The following is a 24,943-nucleotide window of genomic DNA, read 5'->3' as shown; positions in this document are numbered from 1 at the left end:
GTTATTGTGCAACAAAGCAACTATAATACAAGTGCAGGGGCAGTAATCTCTGTCTGTGCTGGATAATTACTTGATCCCTATGTGGCAGATGGAGGTGTGTGTGTGTGAGTGTGTGTGTGCGTGTGTGTGTGTGTGTGTGTGTGTGTGTGTGTGTGTGTGTGTGTGTGTGTATCTTGCAGTAATTCCCAGTATTCCCTGCTTTTAACTGCTTTTGATCCAAACACAGTCTCTCCACCAGCTGCTGCTCTGATCTCTGACCATCCTCAGCATTATTATACATGATCTTTATGAAGTATGAGGCTGAAGGTCCAGGTCCAGGACCAGACTGAGCCCTGGGGTGAGCTGGGGTTGTAGCCTGGTGTTTTCCATCTCACACGTGGTGAGCGGAGACTGAGATTCAAACATAGAATCTGATTAATCATAGAAATAACAGCTGGAAAACCTTGATGCAATCAGTTAAAACGTGTTTAAACTTTGACTGACGTGTAGATCTTATCTTTACAGTTTGTTCTTTGTTGTAATTCTGACTGTTAGTCTCTGTATTAATGTCTGTAGCTTCTGTTTGTAAGAGAAAGGAAGTGAAGGAAGGAAAATTTCCTTTACTTTCTTTATTTTTCATCTTTCCACATAAAGTCAAATCAGAGTGAAGAGAATTAAAGACGTGATTTTATGCTTTTAGAGGAAGAGAAGCAGAGATAGAATGAGAAAGACTGGAGGTCAGACCTTCAAAATAAAGGCCTTAGATTTGTTACAGTAAAGAAGCACTAATGTTGAATTACTGTAATAAACATGGACTGACACTGTCTGTTTAAAGGACATGATGGATTTATATCCAAAAATATCCAAACTCTGCTTCTATATGCAACATGTATGGGCATAAAGTGGAGGCTGTTAATGACATCAATATTTTATAATGACAAACTGTCTTTAACTGCAGAGACTCCAGCTGCCACCCACCCTGCTGCTGCTGCAACCTTAAATCAGAATCCTTGAACCGATGCAAACATGTAGATTTCCTGTTGGGCCACGAACAACAATAACTAACTGATAAAACTATGAACTACGCAAATTATCAGACTGCTGCTTCATTTTACGGCTCCGAAAATTTTCATAATAATTTCAGAGAAACGTTCTGTGCACAGATCAACAGGAAGGAGAACAAGGTTCCCAACAACACACCTGTAGTCACTTAATATCTGTGTGTGTGTAAAAACTCATGTAAAATATCTCAACATAAAGTATTCTCTCTCTCTCTCTCTCTCTCTCTCTCTCTCTCTCTCTCTCTCTCTCTCTCTCTCTCTCTCTCTCTCTCTGGGCTTTATTTTGAAATGTCTACGCAGGAGGAGCCTACCTGTTGTGAGGAGGTGGTTGGCTTGACAACGGAGACACAAGAAGAGGGGGAGGAAGAACAGGGGGAGGAGCCGCGTTGGAGACCAATGACAGGACAGGTAGCAACAGGTGAGCCTACACACACACACACACACACACACTGAGGGAGCGAGGAGGTGGCCGCGGTGCTGAAAAGGCTCCTGGGACTGCAGGTGCTGTGTGACATGACGGGGAACTAGAGAAGCGAGGACCATTTCACCGCCTCGGACAAGATCCCGCTCCGGCTGATCCGGATTATGACTGAGACCAGATCCCGGACGACAGAACCCGCGGGACTGTTCGTGTAAACCGGACTTTACGGAGCGTCAGTGCTGAGTCAGCTTGACTGACAGATATTTGTTGTACTTTGTTGTGCTCTCTTCCTGTTTGTGTTGTGCTTCCAGTGCAGCTCTGACCTGATTATCAGGTTATTGATCTGCTGTCTATCACCGGCCGTGCGGACCGCTCCTGCTCTAATCCTCCGCTTCTCCTGCTCGGCTGCTGTAAATGGAACTTTGGTTTTTGTGGGTCCGTTGTGTTTGTGCGACGCCTGAATAGTTTGGCTGTGTGCGTTACTTGGTTCCTTTCATAAGCTGTCGGAGGATTGTTGGGGTTTTATCAGACCGGGGACTCAGAGTAATCCCAGACCTGCTGACTACACAGGCACCATGATCAGCTCGGAGGGCCTGCGGCCGTCCACGAACGGCAGGAAGCCCCTGGGCAAGCTCGCCTCCCGGCTGGAGGAGGTGAAGAACCCGTGGAGGCAGGGGTCCACGCTGGAGCTGAGCCATAACGAGGCGGCCCGGCTGGCGACGGACGCCCTGCTGGAGCTCGGGGAGAAGGAGTACCGCAGGGTCCTGGCCGAGGAGCGGGAGCTCAACTTCCTCTCCCCGCCGGAGATCCGCTACATCACCCAGAATGCGGCCAAAACATGCGGCTCCGAGAGCAACGGCATCGGCCCCAACGACCGGGACTTCGGGGACGGAGACGCCGTGTCCGAGCTCACCTCCGGGACCTACTTCCCTATGATGTCGGACGAAGAGCCGCCGATCCTGGAGCTTGGCTGGCCGGAGTCCCCGGTGAGATACGGACCGTCAGAGACGCAGATCTACTTCCAGAGGGACAAGTCTCATAATGTCAAAGACCTGATCAGGTCCCTGATCAACAAAGCCAAAAAGGTAAGAAGGCACCGCACCGTGGGTCACAGTGGGACCATAAGAGGTCAGAGACCCACACACGACAGTTTCATTCAGTGTCGGTTCATTAACAAAATACTGAAGGTTTTTTTTAAATATAAAAAACCTTTTATAACTGTTAAACCTCTTAGAGAATTTTTAATTTTTGCAGATTAAGTTCTTAAGAACTTGCTCACATTACTGTTTACAGTGCAAGACACCTAAACAAACACTGATCGATCGGTTAATCAGTGGAGGAAAATAGGTCAGTCACAGAGCTCTGCAGTTTACCTGCCTGTCAAAGCTGGAGGTCCAGGGACAGCAGGTGGTCCTCAGGTAAAAGACACGTCCACAGCGTGTCATTCAGCAGATGTTAGAGCAGCTGCGTGATGCACAGAGGTGACTGTAAAAGAAATTCATCAGAAATTCACTCTGTCACCTGTGATGTCTTTCACTGTTCAGCAGGATTAAAGGTCCCTTCCACTCAAAAGTGAGCTTTGTTTGTTTTGAGCTTCACTGTTTGTGCAGGGTTTGACACTATGTTTGTTTTCACCTTCATCTGCTGAAGAAGGAAAAATACACAACAGTACCTGAGCAGATTCTGAGAATGAACGAGCTTTATTTATATATCAGCGTTCATACGGGTTAGAGCAGTTAGAAGTTCTCAGCAGAGGACTGACAAACATGATGACAGCATGAAACAGTCTGAGACTTTACCTGTAAAATCAGGCAAAAGAGGCAGATTTGAAAAATGTGAAATATTATTGTATTATTTTACCACCTGTAGTTTTAATCATCTTTAACAAGCTAAGTGAACTTCAGGTTTTGTGTGTGAAACCCACATCATGGTGAAGAGCCTGATGCAGAAGCCGCCGTGTCTCACTGTGAGCCGGGTGTCCCTGTTTTTCATCCTTCTCACCTGAGCGCCTAATTTCTCCCTCCGGTGGTTTCCACTTGGTTTGCTTACAGACAGATGCGCCGGGCCTGCGTCGGCCTGTCGCCCCGCCTGCTGTCATGTTTGATCAGCTCTTACTTCCCTCTGAGCACCGAGGCCGGCGGCCCGCTCTGCCTGTCACTGAGCCACTGACCTCGGCTCACAGGCCGCAGGAGTCTGACTCTGATCCCCGGCTCGGTCGTAGACATGAGCGCGGGTGGATCCGGAGCCAGTGGGTTCCCGGGCACAGACATGTAGCCCCCAGCAGACCCATTCAGTAATGCATCCGCTGGTGTGGCAGCCATTTTGGATTCAGTAAAAATAAAACACCTAATTTCTAATCACGAACTTCAGCTGATGCCTGATTCACTTGTTGTCAGATCTGTGATGTAAAACCGTGAGTTTGGGACTTATGACACTTCACTGATCACAGAACAGTGGAATAAGGAACACGGCTGGTTTGTTAGTGGACAGCGAGGCACATGTTGCGTGAGTCACGTCTCCACAGACACTTCCTTCTTCTGTCTGTATAAATAGACCTGTTTTATGAGCAGGATCTGTGCGGTGCAGAGACACGACGGGCTGGAGGAGCCTCTGTGTCTCTGTGTCTCTGGCAGCAGCACCGACCTCTGTCTCACACGTTAGTGCGGAGTCAGCAGGTTTTCAGATCCAATGACGGAGTGCAGCTCCTCAGTCAGGGGAAACTGACATTCGCTCATTCCGCTTCTCCTCACTTCACTCGCTGCCGTTCACAGGATTAGAACCACAGCAGAACTTTAACCTTTGACTTGAATGTGTTTTAAAGCTGAACTGGCTTCGTCATCATTCTGTGGCTCTCACGTGACGCGGGGTTCACCTGAAATGATGACCAGGTGAACGTTATGCTCACGGTTCTCATCAGCAGTTGTTGATATGATTTAGTCAGGTTGGCAGATTTCCTGCTCTCACCAAAACACATGAACTGTGAGAAAGGTTTTTTTTTTCTGCTGTCAGGTGATAAAAGTGTATCTGAGGTGTTTTCAGTCATTTTGTGTCTTCTGTGTGTATATACTTGTGGGCACGTATGGGTCTGAGCGTGTCTGTACGTGTGTCCACTTTCACACAGCCATGTGCAGTCACACACATTCTTGGTGTGTGTGTACATTAATGTTGCGTAACACATCCCATATAGAGGGCCCTGTCTCTTCCTCTCAGTGCAGGTGAACAGTTTATTTGTAAAGTGAGATGTTCAGTATTTATATTAAATTAATGTCCAGAAAGGCTGGATTAACAACTGGCCCGAAGCAGAGAACTGGCCCGGGGCCCCGAAAACCCCAGTTTTAATCTGTGTCACTTGTATGTTGGTAATTTGGTCACACAGCCTAACAGGTGGGGGTGAGGTGGTGTGAATGTGAGCAGATGAACTCTCTGACACACAGAAAGCTTTGGACCAGGTGGTGGCACAGTGACGGAGCCAGGCTCGGTTTCTGGGTCTCTGGGTAAAACCTGAGGCTGCCCTCAGTGCTGTATGCATCGGGGGCCCAACAGCAAAGTTTGCCCTGGGGGCCCCTGAACAGGTTTACCTGGCCATGATTTCAAACTTTGTGAACCTGCTCCTCACAAACCAACTGTAGGTTTTGAAGCTATAATTATCTTTTGTTTTGAAATTATTGAGTCATAAATCCTCAGTTACATCAGTGTTACAGAGCTGTGCTTAAACTACTTCTGTTATTTTAACAGTGGTGGCCCCTGGGCTGATTTATGTCTGACTTCACTGGGTCTTCTCAGCGTCCATATCACCGGGGCTGCAGATAAATTACTTTCATTATCGGTGAATCAGTTAATTATATTTTTGGTTTTCGGCTGTTTAGTCCAGAAAACTGTGAAAACACCAATGATTGTTTAATGCAACCGACAGTCCAAACCCCCAAAATGTTCAGTCCACTGTCTGATGATTTCAGTCCAGGTAAATCTTTAAATCTTCAGCTCCAGACGGCTCTCTGAAGGCGTCTCTAAGTGAAACTACAGTGAAACTACAGTGAAGGTTTTGCTGTAAAGTTGCTGTTGATGTATCTCGGACCTCGTCCCTGACAGAGTCTGTGCTGTCGTCTCTCTTATCTCCCTGCTGCTCCAGGTGATAGCGCTGGTGATGGACGTGTTCACAGACGTGGACCTGCTGTGCGATCTGATGGAGGCGTCCAACAAGCGCAGGGTCCCCATCTACATCCTGCTGGACGAGAAGAACCTCAGCTACTTCACAGACATGTGCTCCGCACTCGACATTCAGAACACACACCTGAGCGTAAGCGCAGTAAACAACACAGCACGCAACACGAGAACTGACAGACTGATACGCAGCGGACACACTCAGACCTCAGCTACAGAGTCAGTAAACACCTGCTGATTTCACTGAACGTCAGTGAAAGATGCATTTAGCAAAGACAGAAGTCGATATCATGAGTTTCGTGCTTTGAGATGTTAAACTTGCGTGATCCTGTGGAACCAAACCACACCAACCTGCACTGCAGCTGCAGCTGCAGCTCAGAGGCTGAAGGTCATGATCATGAATGAGTGATGAAAAACAGCCATTGTCGTTTTTTAATTTAAGCACTGCTTAATGAGGACGTCCTCAGAGTGCGTCCTCAGAGTGCGTCCTCATTTAGCCACTTGGTCTGTTTCTGTCTTCAGACTGTGTAAATCTTAAAATGATATCAGTGTTTCATACTTACTCCACTGTGTGAAACCGCTGTGTGTGTGTGTGTGTGTGTGTGTGTGTGTGTGTGTGTGTGTGTGTGTGTTCGTCTGTTCTGCAGCCTCGTCAGTACAGACGTCTCTACACTTAACTTCCAGAAGTTACACTGAAGTGTTAGAGTGGAGCGACTGTAGCATAACGTGGAAGGAAAAAACCTCCTCTTGGTTTTTTTCTTCCTTTTTGAAGAAACAAACATTTTTATTCATTAAACTCAGTGAGAACGAGCTGCTCAGCGCTCCGTGTGTGTAGATACATACTTACCTGTTTGCTTGTGAAAATCAACATCACAAATCATAAAGATATTCAGTCTTTTCAGTCACTGTTTATTACATCGTGACTTCAGATCAGAGGCAGGAAAAAAAAAGACCACACACAGAATCGTGCTGCGAGATACAGATCTATTTTCTGATTTACAACTTTCTTATTGTCCTGGTTTGTTCCTGAAAGCCCGTGTTTCTCCTGTGAGTCTGCACGTGTGCGTTTGTCCTACAGTCAGATGTGTGTTTGTGTGTTTCTGTGCAGAACATGCGTATTCGCAGTGTGTGTGGCGACACTTACTGCACCAAGAGCGGCAAGAAATTCACCGGACAGGTCCTGGAGAAGTTTATGATCATCGACTGTGAAGAGGTCATCGCGGGGTCATACAGGTTAGCAAGGAGAACACACACACACACAAACTCACACAGTTGTGCAGTTCCTTCTGAGCGAATGACAAACTGCAGGAAAGTAAAGGACAAATTTTGGGAACGAGTGTGTGAGAACACAGGTGAGGACTCACAGTGGACGAGAGGACAGGCCTTAATTACTGTTCGACAAAGAGCCGACGCTGTGCAAATTAAAAGAGGAGGAACAAATAGAAACAGACAGAGGCTGTAAAAACTCCACAAACCGACAACTGTGCTTCTGTTGCATCGTTTGTGTGATCTCAGCACAACAGACTCACAGTGACTCCCTCCTTCCTTTTACCTAAATAAAATGGCAGAATCGAGTGTGTGTGTGTTTCAGTAAAGCTGGAATGGAACAGGATCACAGATTGATGGTCCGTAGCCGTAAGAACATGTGTAGGTGGGTGTTCATAAGGAAGCGCACAAATAAAGAGACACATTCAGGCCACTAAAGAGGACAAACAGTCAATACAACACATGAACATAAATATAAGTGTCAACAGACACGTGTGGACTGCTCACGTTTAGCAGCCTGACATTTACTTTGCATCGCTCCTGATAAGCAGGACTAACAGTGGATTAGAGGAGGAAGCCAGCTGAGCTCAGACGCTCTGACGAGTTTGCAAATGTCTGTGCGTGTTATAAGTTGTGTAACAATGAACCGTGTTGTGCCGCAGAGAGACTGCGCTGCTGCTGTTAGTGAGGAGAATACCTGAGTAATGCCTGTAATTACAGCCACACACTCACCACGAGAATAACGAAGCTCTGAAGAGCAGCGGCTGCAGGTTTCAATTTACAGGAAAAGAAAAGAATTTAAGGAGGATGATTTTATTTCACCTATTTCAAACTGTGTGATGATTATTTTCATTATCATATAATCTGATAGAGCGTCAGGAAACGCAGCTGGATTCAGTTAAGAACGTCACACTGATCAATGAAAGAATCAAAGTTTTAAAATGAGTTTTGAAACAGACGTTTTTCTTTGAACTGCTGGTTCCTCGTCCTCAGCTCACACTCGCCTCCATTTTGTTTCATTCCCACAGGGAGAAGTGTGTACCCATGCTCCTGTAGTGTGTAGTGTGTGTGTGTGAGTGAGTGTGTGTGTGAGTGCGTCAGTGCGAGTGTAATGTACCAGCGAAGCTGTCAGACAGATACTCAGTAGTGTCTCACAGCTCCAGAGACGAAGTGTTGATGATGACTGTTGATTTTTTTTTTTCACCTTTCTACTTGATAGTTTTTGAGTTTTATGAAAACACGTCACAAATCACGTTTACTATGTGATGTTTTAAAGTCAGATTTATGTAAACTCCTGGAGTTTCATGGTTCACGTTCTGGTTTCATATAAAAGGAAAAATTCAGGTTTAGACCACTTAATAAACACGTTTGGGCTGATGTTAGAAAGAAGTGTTTTGATCTTTTACACCGGCTGTTTTATCCACGTGGTGTAGAGCTGTGGTGGCAGTTCCTCCTCCAGCACCAGGCCTGAGGTGAAGCTGTGCCTTTAAGGACACACTCAGGGAACAAAGGCCCCTCACCTTGCTGTCATTCCATAACCCACAAGCTTCATAAATGTACTTGAAGTATCAAAAGGAAAAGCTCAGATACCTTCCTACCAACGGCAGAAGTGCCTGGCAGAGGATAACATTCAAGTCCAGCAAGATGCTAAATGCGACAGGTCGTTCCCCTGACAGCAAAGGTGAACAGCTGCACGTGAAAGCAGAGCAGCAAGGTGAAGAAGGTGAGGTTTGTTCAGACTAAGCTGCCAACGGACGCCGAAAATACAGCTCTTCAAAAACAGTCACAAGGGAGGATTAATCTGAAAACTGCAGCTGAACTTCCTCTTTCAGTGTTGATGGGGAATCTGAGCGTTTGGAAAATGTTCGCAGGGATTCAGCCATTTTCCAGTTGTTTGGATAAAACAGTTCTGATGAGGATCTTTACAGAAACGTACTGAAAATGTTGTGGTTGCCTTCATTTCAAGCTGCGCTTTCAAAGTGAGCTGATTAGCTGGTTTTATGTCAAAGGCTCAGAAAGATGAGCCAGTATGAAGACGATCCAGGCGTAAGACAGTTTTCTTTCCTCTCCAGAGAGGTCAGAGGTCAAAGTTCACTAACTCTGTACAGATTCAGTAGTTTTCTCTGGAGATGCTGGTATTTGACAGCTCAGGAACCCGAGCTTATTCAGTTCAGTTCAGTTTTATTTATACAGCTCCTTCCACAATCAAAACTGTCTCAAGGGCTTTACAGAGACCCAGAGTCTGACCCCAGGTCAGCACTTAAGGCGACAGTGGCAGGAAACGGCTCCCTTTGAACAGGAAGAAACCTTGCGCAGAACCTGGCTCAGATGGGGGACCCTCCTGCTGATGGCCGGGCTGGGTGAAAGGAGGAAGAGGAGGAAGAAGATAGGACCGCTGGGAATGGAGGAGAGGAGGAGGAGGACGTGCAGCATATAAAACATGATACAAACAGGGTTGGACGTGGACACTGTCAGAGGGCCAGCATTCAGATTTTATGGTTGAGCCATAACAAGATCAACCAGCTGATCAAATTTACAACCGTATTTCTAATGACAAATATTTGACAGGAGATATTTTCATATCCACACGTCCTCTCATGTTGGTGCAGTCAGTCACCTGATTCAGGTGTGTCACCTCTGTTCGCTGCTTCCTCCTGTTTTCCTTCCAAAGGGCGAGGTCTGATGAGGTGGCTGGCGGCTCAGGGCACAAATAAACACTGATTCAGTGGTAATGTAGCAGATCAGTGCAGCGTTTATCTGTGACCTCTGCCCAGAGTTAACATCAAACCAATAAAACCAGCTCCAGTAATTTAAGATTTTCCTTCCTTCAGTAGATCAGTGGGACAAATTAGACACAGGTTTATTTTATACAGACGATAACGCAGAACAGTGAGATTCAGGAAACAGAGGTTATGTTTGGAATTTGTTTTACAGACTTTTTTAATGTTTCTATATTAGATTCAGACATTTGGCATTTGGACACATGTCTGTGTGTGTGTCTGTGTAAGTGTGACCTGAGGAATGTGTAGGTATGTGTGAAGAGAAGAGGAAAAAATAAATAAATTTAAAAAATGTTAAAAAGAAAACGTGTGTGTGTAAAATTAAAGGAATTATTATATAATGTAAATTTTAAATAAGTTAAAAAAATGTAAAAGAAACAGATGAAGGACAACACAGTTGTGATCATATAAAAACTATGAATTTTGTTAAACCCTTTAAAATGTCCTTCTATCTGTGTTATAAACGTCATGAAATCGATTGTAGCTGTCACGGGAACGCCAGGCTTACCTTGGCATAACTGACCTTCCATAAAAAAATACGACCCATATGTTGTAATGTTATAATATTATACGAGTTCTGTGGTACAGTGATGACGGATCGTCAAAGAAAACCTCAGTGACGGTGTAACAGTGACGATGCAGAGCGATAAGACGACGAAAACAAACTTTTTACAGGTTCTGCAGAGGAGGCGTGCTTTGATCAGGTGCTCTTTACAACATACCAGGAATTTCAGGTGAATTACGTGGAACGTGTGAGAGCGGTGAGTGATTTATCACAGAGGAAAGTTGTCCTGCAGGTTCCTCAGAGTCTCACTCAGAGCTGTAAAACCCACTCACTGCCTCAGACCTTCAGTCCTTTAAAACGATTTACATTCAGAGAAGAATGTGTTTCTGACTTTGTTTCGCACGGCGTGTGCTGTCATGCCTGCAGAGATTATCTGTGGCAACTTAATTCGAAGCAGTGTCTCCATTTACCTAAAACCTGTCATTTTCAGGCCATGATCTCTGAATACTGACAAATGTAGTCTGTAGACGCTGGAGTCAGACCCAAACCTTTGATTCTGATTAGCTGAGACACAAAAATGCATAAAAATTAAAATATGATTTAATTTTAAAAAAGGAAAAGTATGTTTTCATCAGAGGCTGAGCTCATATTTGCATATAAAGTCAGATTTAAATTCATCTTTTAAGACCATTTAAAACTATGCTAACCCTCAGTCAGTTTACAGTGTTCTTAATCTGACTACTTGCTGCATGTAAAATAGATTTTTAAGGTTAGCAGGATGGAAACATGCTTCTCTGAGCTGCTTGTACATGAACATGCACTCACTGAGCTGTGGCAGAGAGAAGTAACAGACAGGAAGTTTGGTACTGGAACTGATTGATTTCTCGAACTCCCATCTCTCCCTCCTGTTTCCTTTCATCTCTCTAATAAAGGCGCTGAACTGGCTGATGTGAAGTCATTTCCTCTTCCTTATTCTAAATCTGGAATATTTGCTTTCTTCCACTGGTTGCTTGTTTGTTATTCCATGCGTCTGAGGCCTGATGGGTAATACACATCGTTCAGTAGAGCTCGGACGTTTGTTTAGACCTCTGCCTCCGAACCTGTGTGTCCTGCGTTCAGCCGTGAGAGCATTAATTCTGCCTTCAGTGGTCATGCACCTCCTGTCTGCTGCTGGCAGATCAGCTCCTGAGTCAGCACAGTGACTCATCACTGTCCAGGAAATAGTTTAGACTGGTCTGTAGTTTTATCAGCTGGAGGTGGCAGAGATCATTTACACTGACAGATCTAAGTCCGACGCTCGTTTCCTGTTCTGCTTCATTATTTTTTGTTTTCGTGCTGATGATGTTTTTTTCATTTCTTTAAACATGGTTATGAAGCACATCATGTAGTTTGGCCTTTAAGGTCCAGGTTCATTTGCTTTCTCGCTCTAACGTTACGTCTGCCCCTCGCCTCCTCTCCAGTTTCACCTGGCTGTCGGCTCAGGTGCACAGCAACATGGTGATGCATTTCTCAGGACGCATCACCGACAGCTTCGACCGGGAGTTTCGCTGTCTGTACGCCGACTCGCAGATCATCGACTGCTTCTACAACCCAGAGGAGGAGGGGATGCCCTACTTCCCATCCTACCAAGCCATGATGGGCCTGGGTATGGGCATGGGGCACAGCCCGGTCACGGGGCTGGATTTACTCGCTGACAGGTACGAAGCTGAAAACAGCAAATATCTGTGTTCAAAAATAACTTTCATGATTAAAAGATTCATTTTCTGTTCGAACATTTTGAAACTGGAAAAACAATATTTTTTTGGAGTTGAATTGTTTGTATTATGGAAACACTTTTTTACTATTCTCAGTCACATTTAAAAAATGTTCCGTATGCTAATCTGTACCTTCCCCTCCTCCAGCAGGCAGAGGGACAGGGTGTGCTCTGAAAACTCCAGCAGCCAATCGAGTAACAGCGTCTCCAGCGTGAAGGCTGCACCTGGGATGACCTCTAACGCCTACAAGGTCACTCAAAGTCACGACAAGAAGGAACCCAACAACAGTTCTCACCTCAGCCCTGAGAGGAGAGGTGGGGAACCAGCCGGAGGACTTACCCCGACACCAGGGCCACGGGTTTCTGCTAATGGAGCGACCAATCACATGCCACTTCCTGAGCGACCATCGCCGAACTACGGTCAGCCAATGGGCATCGAGTGGAACAAGCCTAACCCGGCGGACGTCATGAGGCCAAACATCGGTGGCACCTCCTCCAAGTTCCAGGCGTTGGGGTTGTACGACCACAAACCGAGCATGTTTCACGGCACCCCCAACTCAAACCTGAACCCCAAGACCCAGACGCCTTCCCCGGCCAATGACACCAAACTCGTCTCCAAGCAGAGGACTTCCTCCAACCAGTTCCTCAACAAGCTCTCAGACCTCTTCCTGCCGCCCTCTGGCAAAGACAAAGACACCTACAACTTCCGGAGGTCGCCGTCCCCTCTCAGCTCCTCGCCCTGGGGAGGGCCAGACCTCTGTCAGACTGAGCCGGAGAGCCAGCAGAGCCCGCCTCCCCCGCCCTCACCGGGCGTGTTGATGAGCCGGCAGGACCAGAAGCGCATGACGTTGGGCCACAGCAAACTGGACCTGGTGAACCAATACAACAAAATGAAATCCAAGCAGGTGTACAGCCGCTTTGAGCTCAAGAGCACAAACTAAACGGACGAGCTCAGACTGATTTATCAGACTAAATGTTTAACTTCCTCCTCGTCTGTGTTCCTGTGGCGTCTCTTTTTACATTATTACAGCTCGTCACTCGTCCACGGAAACTTTTCTCCATGAGAAGTTTTCCTCTGTGATTCTTGAAACCACACTGCCTCTTTTAAGTGCAGACTCGACTCGTTGTGAGGTTGCAGTTCACAAAACACAGGAATAACATATGTTAACATTTATTAAAATTATACATTGAAATCTGTGAAAATCATCAGTTTATCCATTTTTCAACAAGTTCTACCTGAACCATCGTGTTTTCAAAAATAAAAACAAGGTTGTAGCTAAAAGTAGTTTTACATAAACACAAATGACCATGTGTTAAAATGACGGCTGCAGCTGAGATGGAAGCATGAAGCCTTTAACTTATTGCAAAATAAGATTCATGTCAAAATCAGCTTTGATTTTCTTGATTTTCACTTTTATATTTGATTTGATACAAACAGAAAAACAAAGGAAATGAACTAGACAGTAGAGAGCACTTGGAATTAGTTAATATGTGTTTAGACAGTGATTTTAATGCAGCGCTCTTCCTTTTCTCTTTCTTTCTTTCTTTCTTTCGGTTTTAAAGGTTTTGTTTAAATTTGAATGTTGCTGTAACACTTCTGCATTATAATGTATCACAACATGTGCCTTGATCATCCTGCCTTAAAGTTTACAGTCACAGTTTAGCCTTTGTTCAGAGAACAAATCTTGTTGTAAATAGCAGCAGAAGCAGCGCGGCTGTTTCCCTCCTGCTTAGCTGCATCACAGTTCTGGGAAATTAGGTGTAAATGTGGAAACTGAAGCTTTGCTGCATTTTGAGGCCATGCAGGTGGAAAACATTGTTCTCAGCAGAAACGACAGGGGAAGCAGCAGATGGGAAAAATAAGACAGCTGTGAGAAGATGCTGTTTGTCTCTGTTTAAAGAATCTGTGTGCACATTCTGCTGTTCTCTTATGATTAGCTTCTTTATTACAGGGTTAAAACCTCGCACTCCACATTTTTTTAAAATAACAGCATTTTCTGTAGATTTGTATATAGACTGTTAACCCAGTTAGATACTACAGTTCATTATAACTGTATTGTTTCCATATGTTTTATTTTTTGGGGACGTATTGTGCCGATGCATGTTGGTCTTTGAAGTCTTTCATCACTCAGCACTACAGGACTCCTCCTCAGTGCAGAGCAGCAGTATGAACACTGACTTTATACTGATCAGCTGTTTTGATATGTGTTTCCATTTTGTGTGTTTGTGTTTACTGCTCATTTCACTTTTTGTCATTACTGCCAGCTGAATCAGCCAGACCTGGATTCATGTGAGTAATGTACATTGTGTTGTATATAGTCCATGAACTGACTGTCAGGACTCTGGGTTTCTGTTAAAGACACAATTCTTCAGCTGATTTGTTTATGTAATTTTATTTTTACAATATGTTTATGTACTGGAGAATGTGAACTTTCTGTGTTGGTCTTCATTCGTAAGATTAACATTTAAGGATTTAATAAAATGACAAAGTTGGAGTTAGAAGGTTCTTCAGACTGATCCTTGTGTTGCTGTCAGGTTTTGTAAAGATGAAACGCTTTTCTCAGGAAAGACACGCCCACGCTGTAACGCATGGGGGGTAAAATACAACAACGACACTTTCTAATAACTGGGAACCATTTTTACATCTTAATTTAAATTTCATGGGATATTTTCAGTCATGCAAACAGTGTGGCTCTGTAGACAAGAGTAAATCAACCGGGGCACCACTTTGGTCCAGACTGAAATGTCTCAGCAGCCATCGGATGGATTGTCGTGCTCCACAGAGGATGAATCCTTCTGGCTTACTGATCCTGTGACTTCTTCTCTAGCGCCTCCACGAGGCTCGCACCTGTTAAATGAGCCTGAGTGAAATGTCTTAGCATCTTGGCTGGATCATGGTCTTGAAGTGTGGTTTGGACATTAATCATCCACTCAGGATGAATCCTGACAACTACAATAACTTTAATCATCAGAAAAAACTTTAGTTTGTCCAAAATCTCAGCTGAACTTTGTGTTAATTAGCAAGTGTTAGCATGCTAATGTACTAAAGGAGTGATGTTAAAGTTTGCTGACATTAGCATTCAGCTGTTCTGTTGAAGCTCAGCCTTGCAGAGCTGCTGGTGTAGCTGCTTAACAGTTTAAACATTTTAATCCATCTCTGACCCTGATTTTCAAACACGACACACGTTTTATGACAGTGGGACACATCGCAAAAAATTCCTGAAACGTATAAAAGTTTGACATTTCTCTGAATGTCTCTGTCTCTACCTGCTACAGTGTCTGTCTCTTGTTCACATTCAGCCCAAAATCTGTTGATTTATTCTACTTGATAGTAATAAATATAAATTTATCAGAAGACTGAATCTTCGTGCTCAGCTCCCTAAACTCTCCGTTAGTCACTGTGCACAGTCACCTACAGTCATCCATTCTGTATGTTTTCCTGCCAGGAAATCAGCCCTGGGGCTGGGTCACAAGCCACAGTATGAACAATGTGACAGAAACATGAACAATGAAGCAAGAAAGACCAAGAAACTCTGCCCCAATAGTCCCAGAACTGGACAGGACAATGATATCACCACAGTCCAGAAAACCCATCATTCCTGTCACAAACCTTGAGGCAAAAATATCTGTGTTTGTGAGGGAAACAATGGTAAAATGGAAAATGTTTAACTGGTCATTATAACAGAACATACAGCTACTGTATGTTTGTGTTCATGCTGTTTTTAAGACTCATAGCACATTAACGTGTGTCCCCCTTATACCTCTGTTATAGAAACCACAGGGAAATCCCTGAGTCTGGGACTGACCAGGTCCTGCAAACATTTCCTCTTCAAACCCACTCTGAATCTCAGATAAATCTCAGCCCCAGAATAAAATAAAACACCAAACAACACTCCAAGGAAAGCAGCAGTGAGGTGTATTATATATTGGTTTGTTTGTCCAGTCCAGCCTCTGGTTTAACACTACTCCACCGATCCACAGGTGGCAGTAATGCACCTGCATGTGTCAACAAAGACAGGAAGGAAGAAGACTGCAAGCCAGTGAACATGGATGTAAACAATGCTGGATTTAAACTTATGTAAAAATCAACTTTGCAAATGTTTCATGGGGAAGGAAACACATTCAGCACATGTGTTGGAGCCCAGTGATACACACACTTCACTTTGGTGAGTAACACTTAATGTAAACATGTCCACAGGACACATTTAAATCAGCCTGATCTTTGGGTAAGTGATTTATCAGAGGCCACCATGGGTGGTGATCCACACTGTCCCTGTCTGATTACATCTGTGTTACTGTTGGATGTTGTTTTGTGGATTCAGTTAAATAGTGGGAGTTTTTGTTTGCTGAGGAAAAAGAGGTTTGTGGAGCAGTTTGGATCAACATGAGTCCCAGGGTCCCTCTGTAGGTGGCAGCCCTGAGAAGCCGACCCAGATCTTTGTAAATGCTGTGCTTCAAAATGCTGCTAAGCTCTTCAGAAGTTTACTGAAGTTTACTTTCCACCACTGTTATATGATAATGATTTTAATTGATTACAAAGAGAAACAGAATGAGAACGCTCATGTTAGGACCTTTATTTAATGTGAAATGAATCATAAACCATGAAGGGTCTTAAAGCTGACAGTGCTGAGCGCTGAGTGTGTTTCAGGTGCAATGCTCCTTTTTGTTTTCTGGGAAACTTCACCCAGCTCAAACTCATCTAGAAAGGAATCTCCAGAACAATTAAAGCCCAAACCAGGGAGCTCAGCGTGAATAGCTGGTTACTGGTTTGCCAGACAAGCATGTTGTTTGACATGTAGGCTTAGTTACGGGATGCCTGGTTGTTTTTGTCAGGTAGTCATGGTTACAGGTTTACAGGTTGTCTCCTGGCTGTTTATACGGCAGAGACATGTCAGGTTTTCTGTCTCTGCTCCGTGTGCTACATTCCACTTCACAGCCCAGACTTTGTTCTGTCAAATCCTGGGTGTGACAGCGAGTGGATTAAACTTCACGCTTTGAAAACAGACTTTACATCATCATAGCTTTTAATAGTGTGATTCCAGCTAATGTTATTTATTCCCCATAACAGCGTGTTGTGGTAGTTTGTTGTGGTAAGTCACTGCACAGCTGCTAAAGATCACATCAGGAATCAGGTCACAGCGACTGACTTTTTCTCTCATCGCTACTAACATCGCTAAGTCATAGACAATCATCAGTGGTTAACTTGTTCTGTGTAAACTCTTCAGTTATAAGGGAGCAGGACACAAAAAGCCACGGGGAGACATCTGTTTGACGTCTGAGACATGAGGACGTCCTCTCTCTAGCAGAGTGACACAAAAGCCACAGACAGCGTTCGAGTCTGAAACATGACCAGAGAAGCTTGTGTTACCTCGTCTGCCTCTACACAGCAGCCAGGGATGCTGGGAAGTGGAATCCAGTCAAGTTTAGGTTTTCATGTGTCACCGTTAACTCAAGTGTGTCGATAACTCTCAGACCAGAAATGTGGCATAATTCTGTTTCCACTGCATCAGTGACTGTGATGTGTAATCCCTGAAAATCAAACATAGATTTATGTATTAGTAAATGAGTGAGAGAACAGTGGTGAAGTGTAAACATCACACAGCGTCCTGCTTCGATGCACCAGCACCATTTCCTGCAGCCACACACTGGGACTCTGATTGTCGTGCATCTTGATGTTATCTTCAGGATGCAGCGTTCTTCCTGCCTCTCTGAGCTATTTTCTGCTGAGTGTGTGTGTGTGTGTGTGTGTACAGTATCAGACCTTGAGTGTGTTTTTGCGTGTTCTTGGGAGCGGGTGCGTGCATGTGTTTTATCACTGAGCTCCCCTGACCCGTGTGTTGACCTGTTTGTGCCTTTGATTTCCGTGTGCGGTGTGTGTGAGCGCGGCTGTACTGTCCTCTCATGGTTCTGGGGCCGGTTTAAACTTTCTAATCTGGATTTAGCTCCTGACCCTCGGAGTCCGTCTGCCAGCTGATCACACTTATCTTCTTACAACAGAAAAACAGCAGTTTTAAACAACACAACAACAACAACCAGCTACTGAACAGTTGCAACACAGTGGCTTTACTGGGTTTACTGATCTACACACAGAGGCACATAACCACAAACAGTGCGTGACCCACAATTTTCAGTGAATAATAAAACTAATAACAACAGTGATAACAAGTACCCAAACGATAACTTTATTAAGTATTAAAGAGACATAAAATGGGTAATAAAAACATTTGGCAGCGCTCAGAATGGTTGTATCAGTAAAAGCAGCAGCAAACATCCTGTTAAACTGATCTGAGGCTCCGCTCTGACGTGTTACATTCAAATAATCTGTCTCTGTGCTCACTCACAAAACACGCACGCAATGTTAATGAGTCCTATTCATATAAATTATCGTGACAATAATGATGAGGCCACATTAGAGAAAGTACAATTTGCCCAAATTTCATAACAACAAAATGCTCCATCCAGTTTTTCTTTCAGCCAATCAGTAAACAAACTTCAAAGAAAACTAATTAATGTCATTTTATGTTTTAAATCTGCATTTCTGTACTTCAGTCAAGAAAGACACAGATTAACATGGATCCAGAAACTTGGTTTAATGAAGATATTCCAGAAATCTCTTCCTAATTCAACTTCAGTTCAATTGACGGAGGATAAAATCCACAGTCCTCATTCTGTGTAAAACTCTGTGTAAAGTTTATATGAAGTGAATGAAGGCTGTGATGAATGGCCAGTGTGAACAGGAGGACTGATTTCTAACTCACTCCCATGTTCACTCATTCCCCAGCTTACTCTGCAGCGGGCAGTGAATTAAAGTGTCAGACAGGTGTGAATCTGATGCATCACACTGTGGGATTGTGACTTTTATCATTCCATTAAATAACTTTAACTTTATTCTCTCACAGTTTAGTTAAATATGGTCCAACGTGTAGGAATCAACAGGATTCCCGACCAGGAAGAATGTTCCGCTGCCTCATCGTTTCATCAGGAGTCTTAATCCACAACATCACTGAAGCATGTGTCACTCAGACACTCGGGTTAACACCTGAATGCATGGGCAAAGATATGCACACAAACAAGCAGTTTGTGGCAAGTGTGTGTTTAGGTGTCTTTCAGTTGTCGTGCATAGGAGACACATGACTCACAACACAGAATGTCACAACATTTAATTCTCCACAGCTGTGAAAGACGTCGTCTTTACTCTGCTGGTCTCTGCTGCGTCTTCTCCTCAGTCTCTCTCTCTGCCTGAGTTTTACACTGTCTTCCTTGAGATGAGATTTTCCATCATGACCTCTCTGTTTCTTCTCTCTCTGTTTGTGTTGCTGTTTGAGGTCCGCCTTTCTATTTGGCTTTAACGTCGTGGACACGGAGAATACACTGTTTGTGTTGCATGGACTGAAAACCCAAAAACATAAATGACCTCTGGTCACAGGCGTTCTGCAAACTTTGCCTGTTGCCAAAGCACGCATGTCATATTAATCACTACAACACTCAGTAAGCACTGGATCACTGTAAATATCAATTACCAACCAAGCTTGAACGATAATATTTTGGATTTGATGTGGTTAAGTTGCTTCACTGTTGGATGCTTTGCAGGTTATGACAGGCTGCTACACGTGAGACAGCCAGACCTGTTGTTTCTTCTGACATCTGACATGTTTTTTTATAAATAACAACAAATACCAGCACTTTCAGATTCGATCCTTCGTGTCCTTCAGAAACCCACCAGCTGCCAAAAGTCACATTTCTCTTGGCTTCTTCTCCTCCCTGCCACCACTGGTACCAGTTTCACCACAGTCTTTGCTCAGAGGGAATTCCTTCATACCATGGGTTTAACACTGGAATGTCACCTGAGGCAGAAGCTGAGTTTTAATCAAGACACACACCCTCAAACTTGTGCGTCTGTCCAAACAAAGATCTTCTGCTGTCTGTGTTTGCTCCCTAAACTTAACCTGACCTTCAGCTACAACCTGCCAAACTTCAACCTGCACCTTTACACATGCTGTGTGTGAGAATGTGAAGCAGTTTACATGTTTTTATTGCTTTTTTTATGAACTACATGTGAAGCGTAACATAAAAACTGAGACCTTCCCCAACTTTCTTGGTTGCCTCTAACAACCTGTGGACTGATTTTGCTCCTGAGTGCCCAGCCTCGATGCCTCACTGCTGCTCCTCTACAGCGCCAGCAGTGTCAGAATCAGACGCTCTTTATAGTCATTGCAGGACACGTGTTGTACAGTGCAACGAGAGTGTGCAAAACTAGCTAGCATTAGCTTAGAAATGGAGTCAGCAAACATCAACAACAAACACATAAGAGCACAAAAAACCAACATCGACGGGGCATTCAGTTCATGGAAGGACCTTCGTTTGGTTAAGATGTTGCCTGTTCTTAACTCTCTGCCTCTTTCACACGGATGAGCTTGGGTTAACTGACAGTTGACAACCAGCTTTGTGATGCAGGTGATCCAGGACCTGTTCAGGTCATCCTGGGTACATTGAACGTTCTTCGTAGAACAGGTCTCTGGGTTATATGGTGTTGTTTCAACACCATATAACACATTTGCTCTAAACTTCTGGACTGTGACCCGCTGGCACTTGGCAGGAGAATCAACAAATACGCCTAACTTTGCAGAGACCTGGTTGGTTGCTCGTCTTGTCATCTTGGCTACATAAGAGGCAGCTGACTCAGGGTTTTATCTCTGTGCTTTCTGACCTGCCTGTCGTTCAGTCTGTTGGTCGTGGGATATTTGCACTTTGTTTGAGCCTCACAGACTAAGAGCAAAAACATGGGTTCTGGACTCTCACAAGAAGAAATTAACAGGATGTCTCTTGGCTGGTATGAAACTTCTTTACGGCACCCATGCCTCTTGCCAGATGTAGCCATCGATGAGTCCCTGTGGAAATATTCTGGCACAAACTCCACCGCTGAGCTGCAGGCCTACTCTGATGACCTAAGCAACAGAATCCCAGACTACATCGAGAAGTTGGGATCTGGTTTTGGCGCGTTTACTGCAATCCCAAATGCTGTTGGGCTTGGTGCGTTGGTGATTTCTATGATCATTGAGCTCTGCATGAAGAGCAGAGAGGCACAAACAAATGATGATCCATACACCATATTTCACCGTGTGTTTGGAGAAGAGAAAGCTTCAGCTGTCCGGGACACAATGCTCGAGTGTATGAGGCGTAATAACATGTTCTTGAACAATGACCAGCGTTTGAAAGAAGAACTACGCAGACTAGAAATGCAGCTGAGCAGCCATCTGACCACCCTCAGAAACTCCCTGCTGTATGACGGACAGATGAGTTCCCGCGGGTTCAAAATCTGGGTTAACGGAGCCTCCTTCCACCTCCAGGTGTTGATCCACGAGGCTCGACTGAAGAGCCGGACTGACCGAGACATATCAGACTATGCTTATTCAATCAGAAGTGTCATAGATTTGTATCTGACAGACCTGGATTATTTGCTGAAGAAATACAAAGAATACAAGCCGAGTACTGTTAAAGTCTTTGACAGATATTCGTGCCATTTTGATGGGTGCACTCCAGGAACATGTTATTTATCAAATACTGAGACAAAGTGTGAAAAAGTGCATCCCATTAATCACTGGACTGACATCTGTGGAAATAGAGCTGAATTGATTGAGGCTTATATGAATCTTGTTTTCTCAAAATACGAACCAGTCTTAAGTTTGAAGAGTCATTTTTCAAACATCAAGAACAACCTCAACACTCTGATCAGGCAACGCAACACATTCACTCTGCCATCAGCAATCTAAGCTCAGTTTACTGCAGCTTTTGTTCTTTCAGCTTATTCATCGTAATCATCTCTAACTGTGCACATATAACATAGTAAAGGGCAAATAATATGAAGAATAAAGACTGTAAAAACAACAACAAAAAAAACAAAACAAAGAGACTTTGTTGGACTGAGTGAAAGTCAATAACCTGCATGAAAGTTTTGTCAGCATCTGATACTGAAATTGATTTTCTTTCTTCCTCTGATGCGTATCTATATTTGATCTATGAATGTTTATAATTTTAAAGTGATTGTGACTTTGTTCTGCTGCAAAGTGATTTATCTGGTGCTTGTTAATAACTTGAAAAAGAGTTATTAGCCATAACTGCTGTAAATGTGTTCACAGTTAAAATGTAACTTCTTTGTATTTAGATTTCTGTAAGTTTTAATTAAAGTGAGATGTTGGAGTTTAAAGTCCAGCAAAATAAACCAAACTGTGGCAATAACATGGTCTAATTTAAAGATTCCAAATATTCTGTACTGTATGGATGGATAGATGGATGGATGGATACATAGATACATAGATTGGCAGCTTGTATGTCAGTGCAGGAGGTTTTATCTTTAGTGAACCACATCAGAGTGCTGCCATCTTGTGGTTTAAATACTCTCTCACAGCAGAGTAGGCAAAAAGTAAGACAAAAAGGTCCAGTGTGAGTGTGTCATTGAAATGGAGTCAGCAAACATCAACAACAAACACATAAGAGGACCAAAAAAAGGCTTTATTTAGTGAAGCACGTCTGTTCAAACAGGCCAACGTCGACAGGTCATTCAATTCATGGAAGGACCTTTGTTTGGTTAAATATAGTTTAAAGTCAAACTATACAAAGAGTGTAAGTATAGTTATCTCAGCTGTCCCTGTGATGCCTATCAGTCATGTCACTATTTTGGCCAGTGCCCAGGAGGCTTGAGTGCGACAGGTGCCAGGATGCTGACCGCATCCTGGCATCCTGACTGCAGTTTGCTTAACGACCACCGCTGTCACTGATAACAAGGGTTTTCTTAATGTTACACTTTTAAGGAAAAGTTAGACATTTTGGAATGTCCTTCCCAACACACAGCTCCCTGTTAAAAGGCAAATTGTGATTTTTATACTTTTATTTTCAGAAACTTTATATTAACTCAAGTATTTATTTACAGTAAATCCTCAGCCTGACTTTATCAGTTGTAATTTCTAGCATGTCTTTTCTATTCTAGTCCTGTGATCATGTTGTTTTCATTTCATCTTGTTGTTGAATATCACCTCTGAATGTCACTATGAGTTTTCCTGTGTGTATCACCATTTCTTCTCATATCATATTAAGCACTTTATTCATGGCTCGGAAGATGTTGCCTGTTATTAACTCTCTGCCTCTTTCACATGGATGCACTTGTAGCCGGAGGAAAACCCAGAGTTAACTGACAGTTGACAACCAGCTTTGTGATGAAGGTGATCCAGGACCTGTTCAGGTCATCCTGGGTACACTGAACGTGCTTCGTAGAACAGACCTCTGGTTTTTATGGTGTTGTTTCTCGTTCTTTTGTACAAGTAAACATTTGCTCTAAACTTCTGGACTGTGACCTGCTGACACTTGGCAGGAGAATCAACAAATACGCCTAACTTTGCAGAGACCTGGTTGGTTGCTCGTCTTGTCATCTGACTCAGGGTTTTACCTCTGTGCTTTCTGACCTGCCCATAACTGCTGTAAATGTGTTCACAGTTAAAATGTAACTTCTTTGTATTTAGATTTCTGTACGTTTTAATTAAAGTGAGATTTAAATGTTGGAGTTTAAAGTCCAGCAAAATAAACCAAACTGTGGCAATAACATGGTCTAATTTAAAGATTCCAAATATTCTGAACTGGATGGATGGATAGATGGATGGATATGGATGGATGGATATGCATGTGTGTGACGCAGCCCTCCTGCTTGTGATTGCCTGTGATTGTTTTGTGTGTCTGCACTGCTGTTGCTTCACTCTGGTCACTCTGATCTGATCCTGTGGAACCGGATCGAAACGTCGCCCTGTTAAATGAAAAGTTAGTGTGTCAGTACAGGTGCAGGCCTTTTGTACCTGATTCTTTGATCCGGCACCTGTGGAGGTTTTCGTGGATATGCATGTTCTGACAGAAGCACAACAGACACACACACACACTCACATTTTCAGAGGCCTCCTATACTTTTTCTTTCATTTCCAGCAAACAGAAGATTTAGTTCAGTACATTTAGTTCAGGCCAACTCACAGCTGGAGTCTGCCTGTCTGTCTGTTGATGTCTGCTCACTGTGCTAACTTTAGACCAAATGCTCCATCCTGATGCCAGCTATGTTTACTAGACACTTCCACATTACGTGATCCCTCATATTCCCCTGGGATCTGCACCGGCAAGACCGGTCCGTGCTACAAGAAGCTTGACTGAAACTGACAAGCAAAGGTGAGAGTGTTTGATTCATCAGTCAGACACACTCGTACATTAAAGGAAGAAAACCTCGCTCAGACTCTAAAACACTGACGAGTGGTGGGTCACATGGGGATGAAGGACCGGTGGCAAACGAGCTGCTGCTGTGAGAAAGTTTCCCAAATTCTCTACACACTCACTGAAATGCACACACACAGACACACAGACACACACACACACACACACACTGACCTTTCTCAGCCATAAGTCAGGAGGAGGCAGAACAGACGACAGCAGCTCTTTACTCTCATTAGCCGAATCACTCGTTCACGTCTGATTGGACGAGGCAGGTGAGTGGTGGATTGAGTCAGTCATGTGATTGGCTGAGAGTTAAAGCTTTCTTTTAATAGAAGCAGAGCCCGACTGCTGACACCATAGCGACCATTTGCCACCCAAGGGTTCTCACACACACCTATGCACAGAGGCGCTCATATGTGTGCAGTGAGTGTGTGTGTGTGTGTTTTTTTTTGAAGTACCACCTGCAGCACAGTGCAGTCTTGTGTATCCTGTGTGTATATGTGTTTACCCTCTTACGCTCACTCCATAGTTACATCATATCCCAAGTGTTGGTTAATGTCTGTTGACACTAAAGTCCACAGAGCAGAAGGAGTACTGGACCAGAACAGAACATGTCAGCTGCTGAAAAGTGGGTCACAACCCAGAAATTAGAAGCTGTTATAACTGAACAGGAGGGAGAGGGAGGTGTGAATTGGCAATGTGACTGGCTGGAAGAAAACAGGAGACGAGAGAAATCAGAAAAAGGAGTGAGGAGGAGTATGAGTCCTACATGAGAGA

General features: G+C 43.9%; 2 protein-coding genes across 3 annotated transcripts; both read left to right on the top strand.

Annotated features, from left to right (window-relative positions):
• Positions 1 to 1,470: 1,470 nt before the first annotated feature.
• Positions 1,471 to 14,428, top strand: fam83c (family with sequence similarity 83 member C). The gene is made up of 5 exons (XM_041034596.1): positions 1,471 to 2,546; positions 5,591 to 5,758; positions 6,731 to 6,855; positions 11,634 to 11,870; positions 12,075 to 14,428. Exons 1-5 carry the CDS (start codon positions 2,037 to 2,039, stop codon positions 12,865 to 12,867), a joined length of 1,833 nt encoding a protein of 610 aa, XP_040890530.1. The 5' UTR covers positions 1,471 to 2,036; the 3' UTR covers positions 12,868 to 14,428.
• Positions 14,429 to 20,625: 6,197 nt separating this feature from the next.
• On the top strand, positions 20,626 to 23,480 carry LOC121179477. 2 transcript variants are annotated; one of them, XM_041034363.1, is made up of 2 exons: positions 20,626 to 21,739; positions 23,405 to 23,480. In XM_041034363.1, the coding sequence occupies exon 1, from the start codon at positions 20,707 to 20,709 to the stop codon at positions 21,694 to 21,696; it is 990 nt and encodes a 329-aa protein (XP_040890297.1). In that variant the 5' UTR covers positions 20,626 to 20,706; the 3' UTR covers positions 21,697 to 21,739; positions 23,405 to 23,480. The 2 variants fall into 2 exon arrangements, with proteins under 2 accessions (XP_040890297.1, XP_040890296.1); XM_041034362.1 differs by lacking the exon at positions 23,405 to 23,480 and adding an exon at positions 22,054 to 22,183.
• The last annotated feature ends 1,463 nt before the right edge of the window (positions 23,481 to 24,943 follow it).

This window comes from Toxotes jaculatrix, chromosome 3, assembly GCF_017976425.1.
Source record: "Toxotes jaculatrix isolate fToxJac2 chromosome 3, fToxJac2.pri, whole genome shotgun sequence".
Classification (NCBI taxonomy): Eukaryota; Metazoa; Chordata; class Actinopteri; family Toxotidae; genus Toxotes; species Toxotes jaculatrix.
This window is presented reverse-complemented; position numbering and strand designations above follow the sequence as displayed.